This window comes from Peromyscus californicus, unplaced genomic scaffold (assembly GCF_007827085.1).
Source record: "Peromyscus californicus insignis strain IS unplaced genomic scaffold, ASM782708v3 Scaffold_11__1_contigs__length_118956290, whole genome shotgun sequence".
Taxonomy (NCBI): Eukaryota; Metazoa; Chordata; class Mammalia; order Rodentia; family Cricetidae; genus Peromyscus; species Peromyscus californicus.
The window spans coordinates 90,726,070-90,739,455 of NW_026294402.1; the positions used below are offsets into that span (position 1 = coordinate 90,726,070).

The window sequence follows — 13,386 nt, forward strand, 5'->3', positions numbered from 1 at the left end:
GATCTACCTCAGACAAATGCCAACTCCAAAATAAAATAATAGTGATTCTTTCTCTCTAAGCCTTTTCTATGTCAACAGTATCTTGTCAAACAGAAGGTTCCTAGCCACAGCACGGAAGGTTCCCAGCCACAGCACGGATGGACAGCCGCAGAACGAGGGGACGGCAGAACTTCATTCCAGGACCTGCCCACCAACATCCCAGGACTTCACAAGATACCCTCTCATCCCCCTGCCCCCCAAGAGTCAACCAACGCCCACTATTCAGCTGGAAGCAGTCTTTGAGAGAAACATCGCCCCCATACCCAGACAACCACAATTTTTTTCTTTTTTAAAAAAGGAAGAGTCAGGGATGAAAGGTTTACAACATGCCCCCACGGTCGGGCGTGTTCGCATATGCCCAACAGACACTTCCACCTAGCCAGTTCCAGGTCAGGATAGCCATTTCCGGGTCAGGACATCTCGCGTGACCAAGATCCGTGACGTTCCATTGGCTACGTAGGCGCGCAACGTGGCCATGTGATCTACGTGCTTGCGTGTAGTAGTGACGCTGATCTGTCCACGCCCAGCCTTTAAAATCCGGCGCCATGTTCCCGGTTTCTTCTTCTTCTTCTTCCTCCTTCTTCTCCACACACGTGCTTCCCGCAGGCCTGTTCACTCTCTGTCCCTTTACCTTTAATAAAACTCTTGTTAGCGGATTCTGTCGTGTTTCGTGACATTTCCTTGCAGGGTAAGAACACAACGCAGCCGAAAAACTAACAGTGACAGTACACTTTTTCTGCGGAGGAAAGGAGTATGTGGAGACTTTTACATTTCCAATATAGATTGCTGTGCTAATTTGCTATTAAAAGTGACAGATGCCAGTAATATAGAAAAATGCCTGGTTTACTAGGTCTTAGACTTTAATAGTAGCCAACAGCACCCCCTACCCCACTGAAAACACTGTATCATAAAAGGGCAAAGATCTTTGAGAAATGATCAAGGTAGCACTTTTATATACATCTGATTTTATTCATTTATTTATCTCTGTGCGTACATATTGAAGTATGTACAGGTAAACATGTGTGCACATGTGTGAAGGCCAGAGGCCAACCTATGTTGTAATTGTTAGCTATTATGTGGCGCTGTGTTATTTATTAGGCGGCACTGTTTACAGTGTGAGAAAACCCACTGTAAGGGTTTATTAGGGGAAGGAGAACAGAGGGTAGTGCTTAGGCCTATGGAAATGGTCGTGCAGAGAGAGAGAGGAAGGAGGAGGAGGAGGAGGAGGAGGAGTCTGTGCCGCGCATTTTATAGATTTCCCTGAGCATGCACATATGGGCTTATGTAGCTATGCTATGCATGTGCACAAATTACGTGACCACGCAGCGCACGGATTATATAGGACGTAAGGCACCAGGATAATTACACCTCTTGCTTGGATACTGGACAGTGAATGTGAGGTCATGTATCTGGGGGAGTGGCCAGGAATTCCAACAGTAATTCCTCAGGAGCCATCTACCTTGGTGTTTTTTTCTTTTTCTTTCTTTCTTTCTTTCTTTCTTTCTTTCTTTCTTTCTTTCTTTCTTTCTTTCTTTCTTCCTTCCTTCCTTCCTTCCTTCCTTCCTTCCTTCCTTCCTTCCTTTCTTTCTTTCTTTCTTTCTTTCTTCCTTTCTTTTTTAAAGTGTTTTGGGAATTTCATGCAATACATTTTGGTCATATTCATTCCTTCCCCCCAACTCCTTTCAGATCCATTCTCCTTCTCTATCTACTTATCAAATCCAATTTCTGCTGTCCATGTACTATCGGGGATAGGACCATCCACTGGAGCGTGGTCCACCTACCAGGGGCCACACCTTAAATAAGACTGGCTTCCCCTCTCCTAGCAGCCATCAATTGCCAATGGCTCTTCAGCTAGACTTTCCTGCCCACCTCCTCTCTCCATGCTGGGCTTTAGTGCGGCTTGAGCTTGCACAGTGCTGGGCATGCTGTCACAGCTGTTGGGAGTTAATCTGTGCAGCTTCCCTGCTATGCCTGGAAAATGGTTTCCTTGTGATCCCTGAGCCTGGGGAAGAGATGACACCATACAGATGTCGCCTTTAGGCCCCAGCATCCCACAGTCTCTCGTGCTCTGCCCCTTGGCCAGGTGTGTTGCCTCTGTGCTAATCACCATCTACTGTATTATGAAGCCTTTCTGATGAGGGTTGAGAGATGCACTAATCTGTGAGTATAACAAGTTATTGGGAGTCAACTTCATACTACATTCACTTAGCATAATAACAGTAGTAGACTCCCCCCAAAGGCCTACGACCCCCGCATCCACGGGCTCATGGCCCCAGTGATGGTGCCAGGCATGGATTTCATCTTGTGGAGTAGGCCTTAAATCCAGTCGGAAAGTGGTTGGTCACCCCCACGACACTGTGTCACGGCTGCACCAGTGGGGTGTCTTGTCATTGTTGTAACCTGGGAGGTTCACAGCTGAGCAAGAGTGATGGTTACTTTTGTTGGGGTGGGGGCGGGCAAAACAGCTTGACCACACAGCTGCCATGACAGGCTTACCGGTAGGCAATACCCAGATCCAGGAAAAGCCATAAGCTGACACCACCCGGGGATGGATCAGGGATGGGGAAGTACCTGACATCCCAATCATTCCAACTGTCAGATAAAGTTAGATAAGATGGCCAGATGTCCTTGAGCCTAGCACACACCTATTTCTCCTTTTTGCTGATACCCCCAGACAAATGTCAGCCAAACAGGGTCCTGAACCCTGGAAATCCCTTCACCCCAACTTCTGCCTGGGTTCAGGGATCTCTGCTCTCACTGCTGTGTCGGACAGACAGAGAGACCAAGCCCGAGCTTGAATAAAGGCTCTTTTCTTTTACATATGGAGTTTTTGGTCTCCGTGGTGGTCTTTTGGGGGTCCCTGAGATCTGAGTATAACAACTTTGTCTTCCAATAGTCTGCTTAGCACCGTCTAGCATTTTAAGAACTAGCCAGTAGGGACGAAGCCTCCAGGTCAGTACCAGCTTGATTTCTCCAAGCTCTAATGACTCACATATCTGGTGCCTTCAGCAACAGGGTCTTACGATCAAGTTCTAGGGGCAACCAAGAGCACTGTCAATAGTCTGTAATTCTGAGGGTCTGTGGGGCCTCACTGGCCAACAACTCCAAAAGAAGTAACCCACTTCTGGCACCAGGCTTTTTATTTGTTGGCTTGTATTGTCCAGTAGGGGCGTTGTTGGCCCATTATAGGATAACTCCATTTGAACTCTGCATATGTGCATGCATGTATATATTTTAGGAAACTTCTAGGAGGTTTTTATATGACTTTTCCAAAAAGAACTTTCCCAAGAGGGCTTTACTTTACTGTTAGGCATTTCTCCTCATATTCTCTCCTATCCTTTGTCCTCTCATCCCCAACCCCATTTATTTATTTGTTTGTTTGTTTGTTTATTTGTTTATTGGCTTGCTTGCTAATTAGGCTAGGCTGCCTGGCCAGGGAGCCCCAGGGATCTGCTGTCTCCACCTCCCCAGCTCTGGGATTATAAGTGACACCAAGCCCAGCTTTCTACATGGATGTTGGATGTTGGAGGTCAAACTCAGGTTCTGACACTTGTACAACAAGCTATTTACCAATGGAGCTATCTCTCTGTCTGGTTTTAAAACAATGAGACAGCCAGGTGTAGTGGCACACACCTTTAATCCCAGCACAGGCAGAGGCAGCCAGAACTCTGTAAATTCAAGGCCAGCATGGTCTACAAAGCCAGGACTCTGTCTCAGAAAAACCAACCAACCAACCAACCAAACAAACAAAAACCCAAAAAACAACCCCAAAAGACAAAAACAAAACAACAAAACCAATGATCCTTTTTGGTTCTTTGGTTCTTTGAGGATGAATCCAGGCTTCACACATGGATAAGGTTGCATGCCTTTGTTACTTGAATAAAGTGCTGGCAATCTTAATCCTGTGGAAGGTCAGAACTGAGACTGTGAGTCTCCTGGTGATATATGGGGCATATTGTGTTTTCTAGTAACTCAGCAAAAACCAATTAAGAAAGAGACAAGTCAGAGTGAAACTCACACCTTTAGTCCCAGGACAAGGACCGGTGGATTTCTGTGAGCTGGGGAAAAACAAAAAAGGAAAGAGAGAGAGAGAGAGAGAGAGAGAGAGAGAGAGAGACAGACAGACAGACAGACAGAAAGGAGGAAGGAAGGGAGGGAAGAAAGAAAAAAGAGAGAGAAGGGGATGATATTCATTTTAATTGATTACAGGGTGTTTTTGATTGGGGGTGTCCTTTTGTTACTGCAGAGCACTTAGAAGCATATCATCAGAGACCCGAAAACCTGTCATGAGACATTATGCAACATACATTAGACTAAGTTTCTTTGTGAAGAATAATGACCATTTCTGGATCCAGACCCATGAGACAAAATACACACGCAGTGAGTCTCGAAAATGACCAGAGGTCAGAAAACACAGCCATAGGTTGTAAGACCGCAGTTTCCCCGCAGCTTGGGGCGGGGCGGGCCAGGACACAGCTGCAAACAGTTACACTCTGCAGCAATTCAACACTTTACTACGGCGCCAGCTCTTTGTTCAGGCCCAATCAAGGTGATTGCTTAGAGGACATCAAATGCACAGAAAGCAGCTGCGTCTGTGCATCTGGCGTCTCTCCGGGAGCGGCTCCCTCTCCCTCCCTTTCTCTTTATTGAATATTTTTGTTTTCCTTTCTGAGGTACTCTCACACTGTATACCGATTGACCTGGAACCCACTAGGTAGCCTGGGCTGGCCTTGAACTTGTGGTGATTCTCCTGCCTCAGCCTCTCAAGTGTTGTTATTAGGATGATATTATGTGCTGTGGGATAATGCTTTTGTACACTGGTTTAATAAAACGCTGATGGCCAGTTAGCCAGGCAGGAAGTATAGGTAGGATAAACAGACAAGGAGAATTCTGGGAAGAGGAAGGCTGAGTGAGGAGACTCCAGCCTGCTTTCCAGGGAGCAGCATGTAATGGCACACAGGTAAAGCCATGGAACATGTGGCAACATACAGATTAACAGAAACGGACTGAGTTTAAGTGTAGGAGCTAGTCAGTCGTAGACCTGAGGTAATGGCTGAGCAGTTATAATTAATATAAGCCTCTGTGTGTTTACTTGGGTCTGAGCGGCTGTGGACCAGGCAGGACACAGGAAAACTTTCAGCTACAATTATAAGCAACCATGTCCAACCTGTTTGGGTCAGAAATATTTGTGTTTTAAAAAAACAGAAAGAAGAAAACAAAACAACCAAAAGGCACAGTAGCGATGCCTGTGTTCTCAGCACTCGGGAGGAGACGGAAGGAATGCCACAAGTTCAAGGCCAGTCTGATGTACAGAGTAAGACCCAGTCTCAATAAATATACAAACAAATAAACAAAAAACTATAACACACACACAAACACACAGGGGAGACTATTCCCTCACTGGATGGTAGTAACGGTGCTGATAATTATAACTATATAGCAGTCTAGGTTTTTAAATGCGTGTGTATACTTCTTAATTTTCGTTTCAAAACTCGTCTTCTACCTATTACTTAAAATCACTTTGTTTTGTAACATGTCTTTTGTGTTTTTCTTCCTGTGTCATTAAATATTTGCCCTATTTAAAAAAAAATCGACTTTACGTAGTAGAGAATGAGAGTATGTAAATCATTATCACCCAAAACACAGCACAGGCGCCTATGAGTGGAGACAAAGATCTTTGCAGATCCGCAGCGGGCCTGCAGGAACACGCATTTGGCAGGGAAGAGGGGTTGAAGCCGGAGGCAGTGTCCACTAATCTCTGAGAGATGATGTTGTTGTCTTACTGCTCGCCTCTTGGTATAACCACCATCCCTCTGACGACAGTTTAGTGGAGGGTGACCTAGAAGACCCTAAACTCTGGCGTCGAAGGCTCCATCTATCTCCACTGAGGTGCACGCCTCATCCATACAGTGCCCCCTGGCGGCTGCTACTCAGCCATACAGACGGTGAAGAATTTACCTTTTTCTTTTTTTTACTGGTTTTATTAGATTTCTTGCTATGTTTCCAAATAGATGTGAAGGTGTCTGAAGAGATCCGGGGAGTGACTGTAACTTTTAAGGGTGGTAGTTTACCTGAGCAAAGAGAGCATAAGCATAAATGAGCAGAAAGGCTCACACTATGTAGGGGGTGCTCTCAGGCCTAAGAACCCGGTAGGAATTACTACAGTTGGCTCATGAAGAACTCCCTGATACTCTGCAGTCCTAGGACTCTGGAGGCCCCAGGACCAACCTTGGCTACATCACCAGCTCAAGGTCACCCTGGGCTACAGAGACCCTGTCTCAAAACAAAACAAACAAACAAACAAACAAACAACAACCAGAAGAAGAGAGAAGAGAATGGGGGAGAGATGCAGGCAAGGCAAACCAAACTCCCTCTTTAGCAGACAAGAGTGTTAGTGTGATTTCATTAAAGGAGAATTAGAAATTCTCTTGGCTTGCAAATGATACAAACACAGAAGGCAGTAAAAGAACATTAGTTTCATCATCAATGATGTTTCTAACGGTTTTACGGTTTAAAACGATGCCTTTAGGGCTAAGCGGCAAGAGATCCGTCCTGTGAAATCCAAGGAGCTCACCCTTTATGGAGGACTCTTCACTGGTGTTCAAACTACCAACCTAATTAAAGTGCTCTGTCAGAAACAGCCCATAATGAGCCCAGCTCATGAAATAAATGCATTAAGACTATTCATGATGCACACTTAGACTCAATTTCAGAATCGCTGATGTCTTGAGCCTTAGATTGCCTTTTAATGCTGTCGAGATGAGGTACTTGCGTTTCCAGGTGGGCACTCCATAATTAGCCTCTCATTTATGTAAATTGAGCCATTTACTAAGCAGGCAAGACATTTTCCATTCCAGATAGGTATTCAGTGGAAATCATTTCCCATCAAGTCACCAGAGGCTGGCTCTCATCACATTCCCTGTAGGAATGATGGGGAGATTGCCTGCAGCCCAGTAATGGTGTCTGCCAGGTAGAGTGAGAAGCGGCTTATGGCCCCAGGAAAACCAAAGCACAGTCAGGACCTGCCTTCTGCTTACTGCACTTAGAGTTAGTGTTAACAGAATAATCCGGCTGAACTTCATCTCAGCTCTAATGGAACAAGAAGTGGGTGTTCTGTTTCTCTAAAAGAAAAGGATAATTGAAAAAAATCTTAGAATCATTTAATTGGTCATTAAACATGCATGGCTTTAGTTTGAAATGGAGCAATACAGCAGACCACAATAGCCCTGTAATTCTCTTTAAAACACTGCCAGCAAAGGAAAAATGTAACCTCTGACCGTTTTCCTAAAGAAATGATGAGAGCAGGATGCGGCTGCCAGTGAATTCTCTGCACTCAGCCTGCCCCAGAGCACAGTCCTCACTCTCCTCAACACTGAGGTTCATTTTCATAATCTGTTTTACATGGAGCCACATTGAAAATAACATTGTTTGCTCTCCCTGTAAAGGCAGTAAGAGTATTCTAAAGGAGAGGCAGGGATGGTCCCCACTAACTGACCTTGCTTCTCTCGTTTTCCAAGGGTTCCAGGGCCATAAGTCACACAGTGCTGCCTGCCAGTTGGAGTCAAACCCCTCTTGAATGATTAAGAAGTACACTCTGGTCTTTGTTTTCACTCTCTCCCTCCTCTCTTTCTCTCTGTCTCCAGGGTATCCTTATGTAGCCCAGGCTGCCTCAGACTTGAAAGGCTCCAGTGCCTAGCTGGCTCAACTGTGGTCTTAGGACGGTCGCTACTTCAGTTTTACAATCGATTTCTGTACAAATCACTTTAGGTCGGGCTGAGTGGAGACTAGAGAACAGGAGAAAACTTCCTTGGAGAATAAGAAAGGAAAGAGAAGGGCTGGAGAGATGGCCCAGAGGTTAAGAGCACTGGCTGCTTTTCCAGAGGTCCTGGGTTCTGTTCCCAGTAACCATATGGTGGCTCATAACCATCTATAATGAGAGCTTCTGGCATGCAGGCATGTAGGCAGAACACTGTATACATAATAAATAAATCTTGGAAGAAAAAAAGGAAGGAAAGAGAAGACAGAAAAAGCAAAAGCAGTAGAGAAAAATTCATTAAAAAAAAAAAAAAAACAGCCAGGCTGGGGCATGCTGTAAGTCCAGCTACTTCAGAGGCTGAAGGTAAGAAACTACCTAGACAATAGCCTAGAAGTATAGGGGAAAAATCAGTACTTGAGGGGGAAAAGAGCATTGTGACAGTTCTTGGGCTCTGTACAGGTCTCTTGGCATGTTGACACATGGGGTTAGCCTTTGACAACGCCCCTGCTCCTTGCACAGTTCAGATTTGTCATTTAACAACAAAACAGTTGTGACGAGTCCGGGGCCTGGGGGAAGAGGACGGAACTTTACCTGCCTTCCTGGCTCTCAGTGCTTCGAGGATGGCAACTGCAGCCGTTTCTCCCAGGACGTTGTTTCCAAGGTCAATCTCCCTTAAGTGAGGAGAGTATTTGATCAGGCTGCAGAGAGACAACAACGAGATGAAACGGCTTTGTGCCTTGCAGGGCTCACGGTCCCTCGACGGAAGTCAACCTAGAATTTCAGGGAATGGCCTTTCTTTTCAGGCTCTCTCCAGCCTCCCTGACCCTTCCCCAAGTGGCTGCAATGACCTGACTTGAGACTGGAGAGGTGTTGAGCCTGGCTTGCTGAACCTGGGTGTCTCTCTACTTTGGAATATTCTGGTTCTCTTAGGAAAGCCGATTCAAGCTCTTACTGCCAAAAATCTTTCGTTCATTCATTTACTTTAAAAACTTTACATGTAAGACTTCTTAGTCATTTATATTTTATATACCAGTAAAATGTCAAAACATTTGGAGGGATTGACAAGGGCTTGATAACTTTCAGTATGCCAAATAAATAGTAACTCTTACCTGGTGATTTTTTTTTGTTTTATTTTATTTATTTATTTTGGATAGGGTCTCTCTATGTAGCCCTGACTGGCCTAAAACTAGCTATGTAGATCAGGCTGGCCTCAAACTCACAGAAATCCACCTGCCTCTGCCTCCCAAGTACTGAGATTAATTTCACATAAAATTAAGAAAGGCAAGATGTTGTGGGATATTTGTACACTGTATGAAGACATATGCTGTGACTGGTGTGATAAAAAGCTGAAAGCCGGGCTGGAGAGATGGCTCAGCAGTTAAGAGCACTGGCTGTTCTTCCAAAGGTCCTGAGTTCAATTCCCAGCAACCACATGGTGGCTCACAACCATCTGTAATGAGATCTGGTGCCCTCTTCTGGCCTGCAGGCGTACACGCAGGCAGAACATTGTATACATAATTAATAAATAAATCTTTAAAAAAACACAAAACAAAACGCTGAAAGCCAGGCAGGAGGTATAAGCGGGATTTGGGGGGAGAGAAAGGAAGAGGAGGAGGAATCTAGGCAGGCAGGAGACGCCAGGAGACAGAGAGGAAACAGGAGGTGCAAGATGGAAGAGAGGTAACACCACGTGATAGAACGTAGATTAATATAAATAGGTTAATTTAAGTTATGAGAACCAGTTAGGAACAAGCCTAAGCTATAGGCCGAACTTTCATAATTAATAAGTCTCCTGTGTCATTATTTGTGAGCTGGCGGCCCAAAGGAAAATCTGACTGTAGCAAGCTTTGGGGCTGGAGAGATGGCTCAGCAGGTAAGAGCACTGACTGCTCTTCCAGAGGACCTTGGTTCAATTCCCAGCACCCACATAGCAGCTCACACCTGCCTGTAACTCCAGTTCCACACACAGACTGACTGACACCCTCACACAGACATACATGCAGACAAAATACCAATGCAGGTAAAAATAACAATAAATTATTTTTTTAAAAAGGCGAGCCTCGGAATAAAATTTTAAAATCAGGTGACTTTAGCTCCATGAGGACAAAACTCACTATACTCTTCTCCTACTTCAGTACTCTAGGCCCAGTCCTGCTTAGTTTGCAAGATCAGCAGAGACCGGGAATGTTCAGAGTGGTGTGGCCATTGCGTTTTCCTTCCTCATTTCTTGGTGGGCTTTTGAGAATCCTTGGCCTGGCAGGGTTCTGCTGGCTGGTTTTTAGAAGTCTCTGGCATCTTGTGTGGAGGTGGCATTGAGGCAAAGACCTGGGCTTCCTGTCAGCTCTGCCCTTTCGTTGACCGTGTGATCATGGGCAAGCCATGTGCCCTCATGGGTCTAACTTTCCATATCTGCAAAACTAGCCTGACAGAGGCTTTGTGGCCTGTTTTATGAGGTTGCAGTGAAGACAGAACTATTATTTCCTGAGTGCACATTAGCGCTCAGTACAGCAGGAACTAAAGGAGAGTTAATTCATGCTCTCCGCTCCGGAGTAAATTATGATGTGCTTATCAAGAGATCAGTGCTGAGTCATTATCACGTAAGAAGGCTTGAACTTTCACTTAGGGTCAACGCTGCCTTTATGGTCATGTTGACTCTGCTGCTCAGCTGTACACACTTTCCACTGATTCAGCAGCCGGATCTGAAGCCAGGCCTGTGCAGCCCTGCCAGACTCTTATCAAAGATCTTGCTCTCAAGGAAGTCATCTGCCGAGGGCTTGAGCAGTTTCACCTTCCAGATCTATCCACATTCTTCAGACAAGATGGGTAAGGACAGGGTACTAGGGGCTGGAGAGATGGATGGCTCAGTGGTTAGAGGACCTGCTGTTCTTGAAGAGGACCCAGGTTCAATTCCCAGCCCCCACATGGTGGCTCACAAGTGTCTGTAACTCCAGTTCCAGAGAACCTAACCCTTTCTCTGATCTCCAAGGATACCAGGACATATGTGGTGCACAGATATACATACAGTAAAACATTTGCACACATAAACTAAAAATAATCTAAAAAGAATGAAAAGATAAAAGAAAGGGATGCTTCTCGGAAAAGGAGCCCCACGGAAGGGAGGCAGGAATGCTGGAGACTGACTTGGTGACTCCAGTCTGGAACTAGGTCGACTCTAGGAGGCTTCCAGGGAGCTGAGTCTCACTGGTGTGTCTGCTGTGCCTTGGTTGCCACTGGGGCCACCCCCAAGCCTCAAGGGGGTGTCCTACAAAAGTGCCTCCCAGGGGCTTTGTGGGGCTGAGGTCCAGTTCAGTTTCCTGCGCAGTGCTGAACCCAGACGCCTGGACATAGAGGGAACTTTATTTGCTCCTGGCCAGAGGTGGCGCCTCCTTCACTCATCTGTCCTAATTTGGACAAAGGATGAGTTAGATCTCTGAACACTGCTTAGCTCTTTGCATAAGTGATTTATTCAACCTGTCACTATCTCCTGTGTTAGACACTATTACCATGATCATTGGAACCCCTGAGAAGATTAAAGAAAATTTAGGTTGGGCAGTGGTGGCGCACACCGTTAATCCCAGTATTCAGGAGGCAGAAGCAGATGGATCTCTGTGAGTTTGAGGCCAGCCTGGGCTACAAACCAAGCCCCAGGACAGCCAGAGCTATACAGAGAAACCCTGTCTCAAAAAACAAAACAAAACAAAACAAGCAAACAAAAAGTAAAGAAAAGCAAGAGCCGATTCTCTGAGATCAGTAACATTGACAAGTTTCTAACCAAATCTTAGAAGGAAGAGAAAATGCGAATGTTCAAGGTCAACAAAAGAGACGATGTCTCCACAGCTTCTACAGTTTCTAAAAGGACAATAAAGAAATACGAATAACTTTATTCTAACAAATTTGACAACGTATACAAACAAATTCTTTGAAAGAAGAAAACTAGAATATGTCAGGCAGAACCCCTCAAAGCCAGAAGAACCTTATTCTTTTTTTTTGTTGTTTTTTGAGACAGGGTTTCTCTGTGTAGCTTTGAAGCCTATCCTGGATCTCACTCTGTAGACCAGGCTGGCCTCAAACTCACGGAGATCTGCCTGCCTCTGCCTCCCGAGTGCAGGGATTAAAAGCGTGCACCACCACCCAACTAGAGTCTTGTTTTTATTCAACATGTTTGTTTGTTTCTATGTAGGGGGTTGAACCCAGGCCCTTGTGTGTTCCAGGTAAACCGTAGCACCAACCTAATATATACTGCTTTGAAAAATGAGTTTTGCCGGGCGGTGGTAGCGCACGCCTTTAATCCCAGCACTCGGGAGGCAGAGCCGGGCAGATCTCTGTGAGTTCGAGGCCAGCCTGGACTACCAAATGAGTCCCAGGAAAAGGCACAAAGCTACACAGAGAAACCCTGTCTCGAAAAACCAAAAAAAAAAAAAAAAAAAAAAAAAAAAAAAAAAGAAAAATGAGTTTTGATTAAAATCTTCCTTGCTAAGTGTGATGGCACTTGCCTATAACCCCTGTGTTCAGGAGGCTGAGGGAGGAAGGTCATGAGTTTGAGACCAGCAGGGGCTGCACAGTGAGACTTGTATAAAAACACAGAAACCCTTGCTAGGAAAGCTCCAGGTGTCAAGGGCTTCACCGATGAATCTAGCAAATTTAAGGAGACCGTCATCATAATGCCACGGAAGCTGTGTCCTCAAACAGAACGGGAGGGGACATTTCCTAAGTAGTTGTGTAAGGCCAGACAGGCTCTGATCCCAAGCAGGCAAAGGTGTTACAAAGAAAGAAAGTATGGATCCGTGTAGCTCATGGATATAAACACGAAAATCCTGAACACGTTTTTTTTTTTTTAGCAGTTACACCAGCAATATATTAAGTTCAACAAGATGCTGAAATAGAAGTTACTGATGTAATTATCTGGGGAAGGGCAGCATCGATCGCCAGCTGGGAAGCCTTCCCATCTCTCCTGAATACGGGAGAACAATAAGGAAGGAGTTTTTTTCTGCTGAGATAATAAATTGCTACCCAACATGCCTTCGGGCCTCAGACCTCAGCTGTGCCCAGTGCTCTTGCCCGCCACTGGTGTTGTGGGCCTGGCCACGAGACAGTGCTGTCCAGGGCCCTTTTTGATCCTGCAGTTAGTTCCTGAGTGGTTGTGAGACCTGCCAACGGCTTGGTCAGCTTAAGGTGCAGGTACAGCAGAGATGGATGGGGGATGCCTCAGGTTGTCAAAATGAGCATGACAAGGAAACACTGTTTTCTAGCTTCTGAGAATTATAGTTCCTTATTTCTTTTTTAGGAGTCCAGGGTGGAGAGCTTTCTAACTGAACACAAGAATGTGCACTCCAAGCAGGCTGCCCTTCCTCCTCAGGTGACATCGATCAGGTTTTGAGTTATTTCCTGACCTTGGAAGGATGTTCTAACTCTTGCCTCCTCTACTGCCTCAGCTGCCACCCTTTTAATCTGAGGCTCCTTGTGAGGTTTCTGAGGGGCCCAAGTGCCCAGGCCAGGACTGGTAAGTGTCCCTCTCTGAGCTGAGAAGCCACACAAGAATTGCTAAGAGGCTGTGATCAGCCGTGTGGTTTAACTCCGGCACTTTAGTTTTA

General features: G+C 45.5%; 1 protein-coding gene across 1 annotated transcript in view; it reads right to left on the minus strand.

Annotated features, from left to right (window-relative positions):
• Positions 1-5,837: 5,837 nt before the first annotated feature.
• LOC128097175 (uncharacterized) overlaps positions 5,838-13,386 on the minus strand; it is a 35,426-nt gene continuing 27,877 nt past the window's right edge. Inside the window, exons 9-10 of the mRNA XM_052717472.1 lie at positions 8,387-8,493; positions 5,838-6,110 (exon numbers count right to left, since the gene is read on the minus strand). Coding sequence (XP_052573432.1) covers positions 5,938-6,110; positions 8,387-8,493 — 280 coding nt within the window. The 3' untranslated portion in view covers positions 5,838-5,937. The remainder of the gene's footprint in view (positions 6,111-8,386; positions 8,494-13,386) is intronic.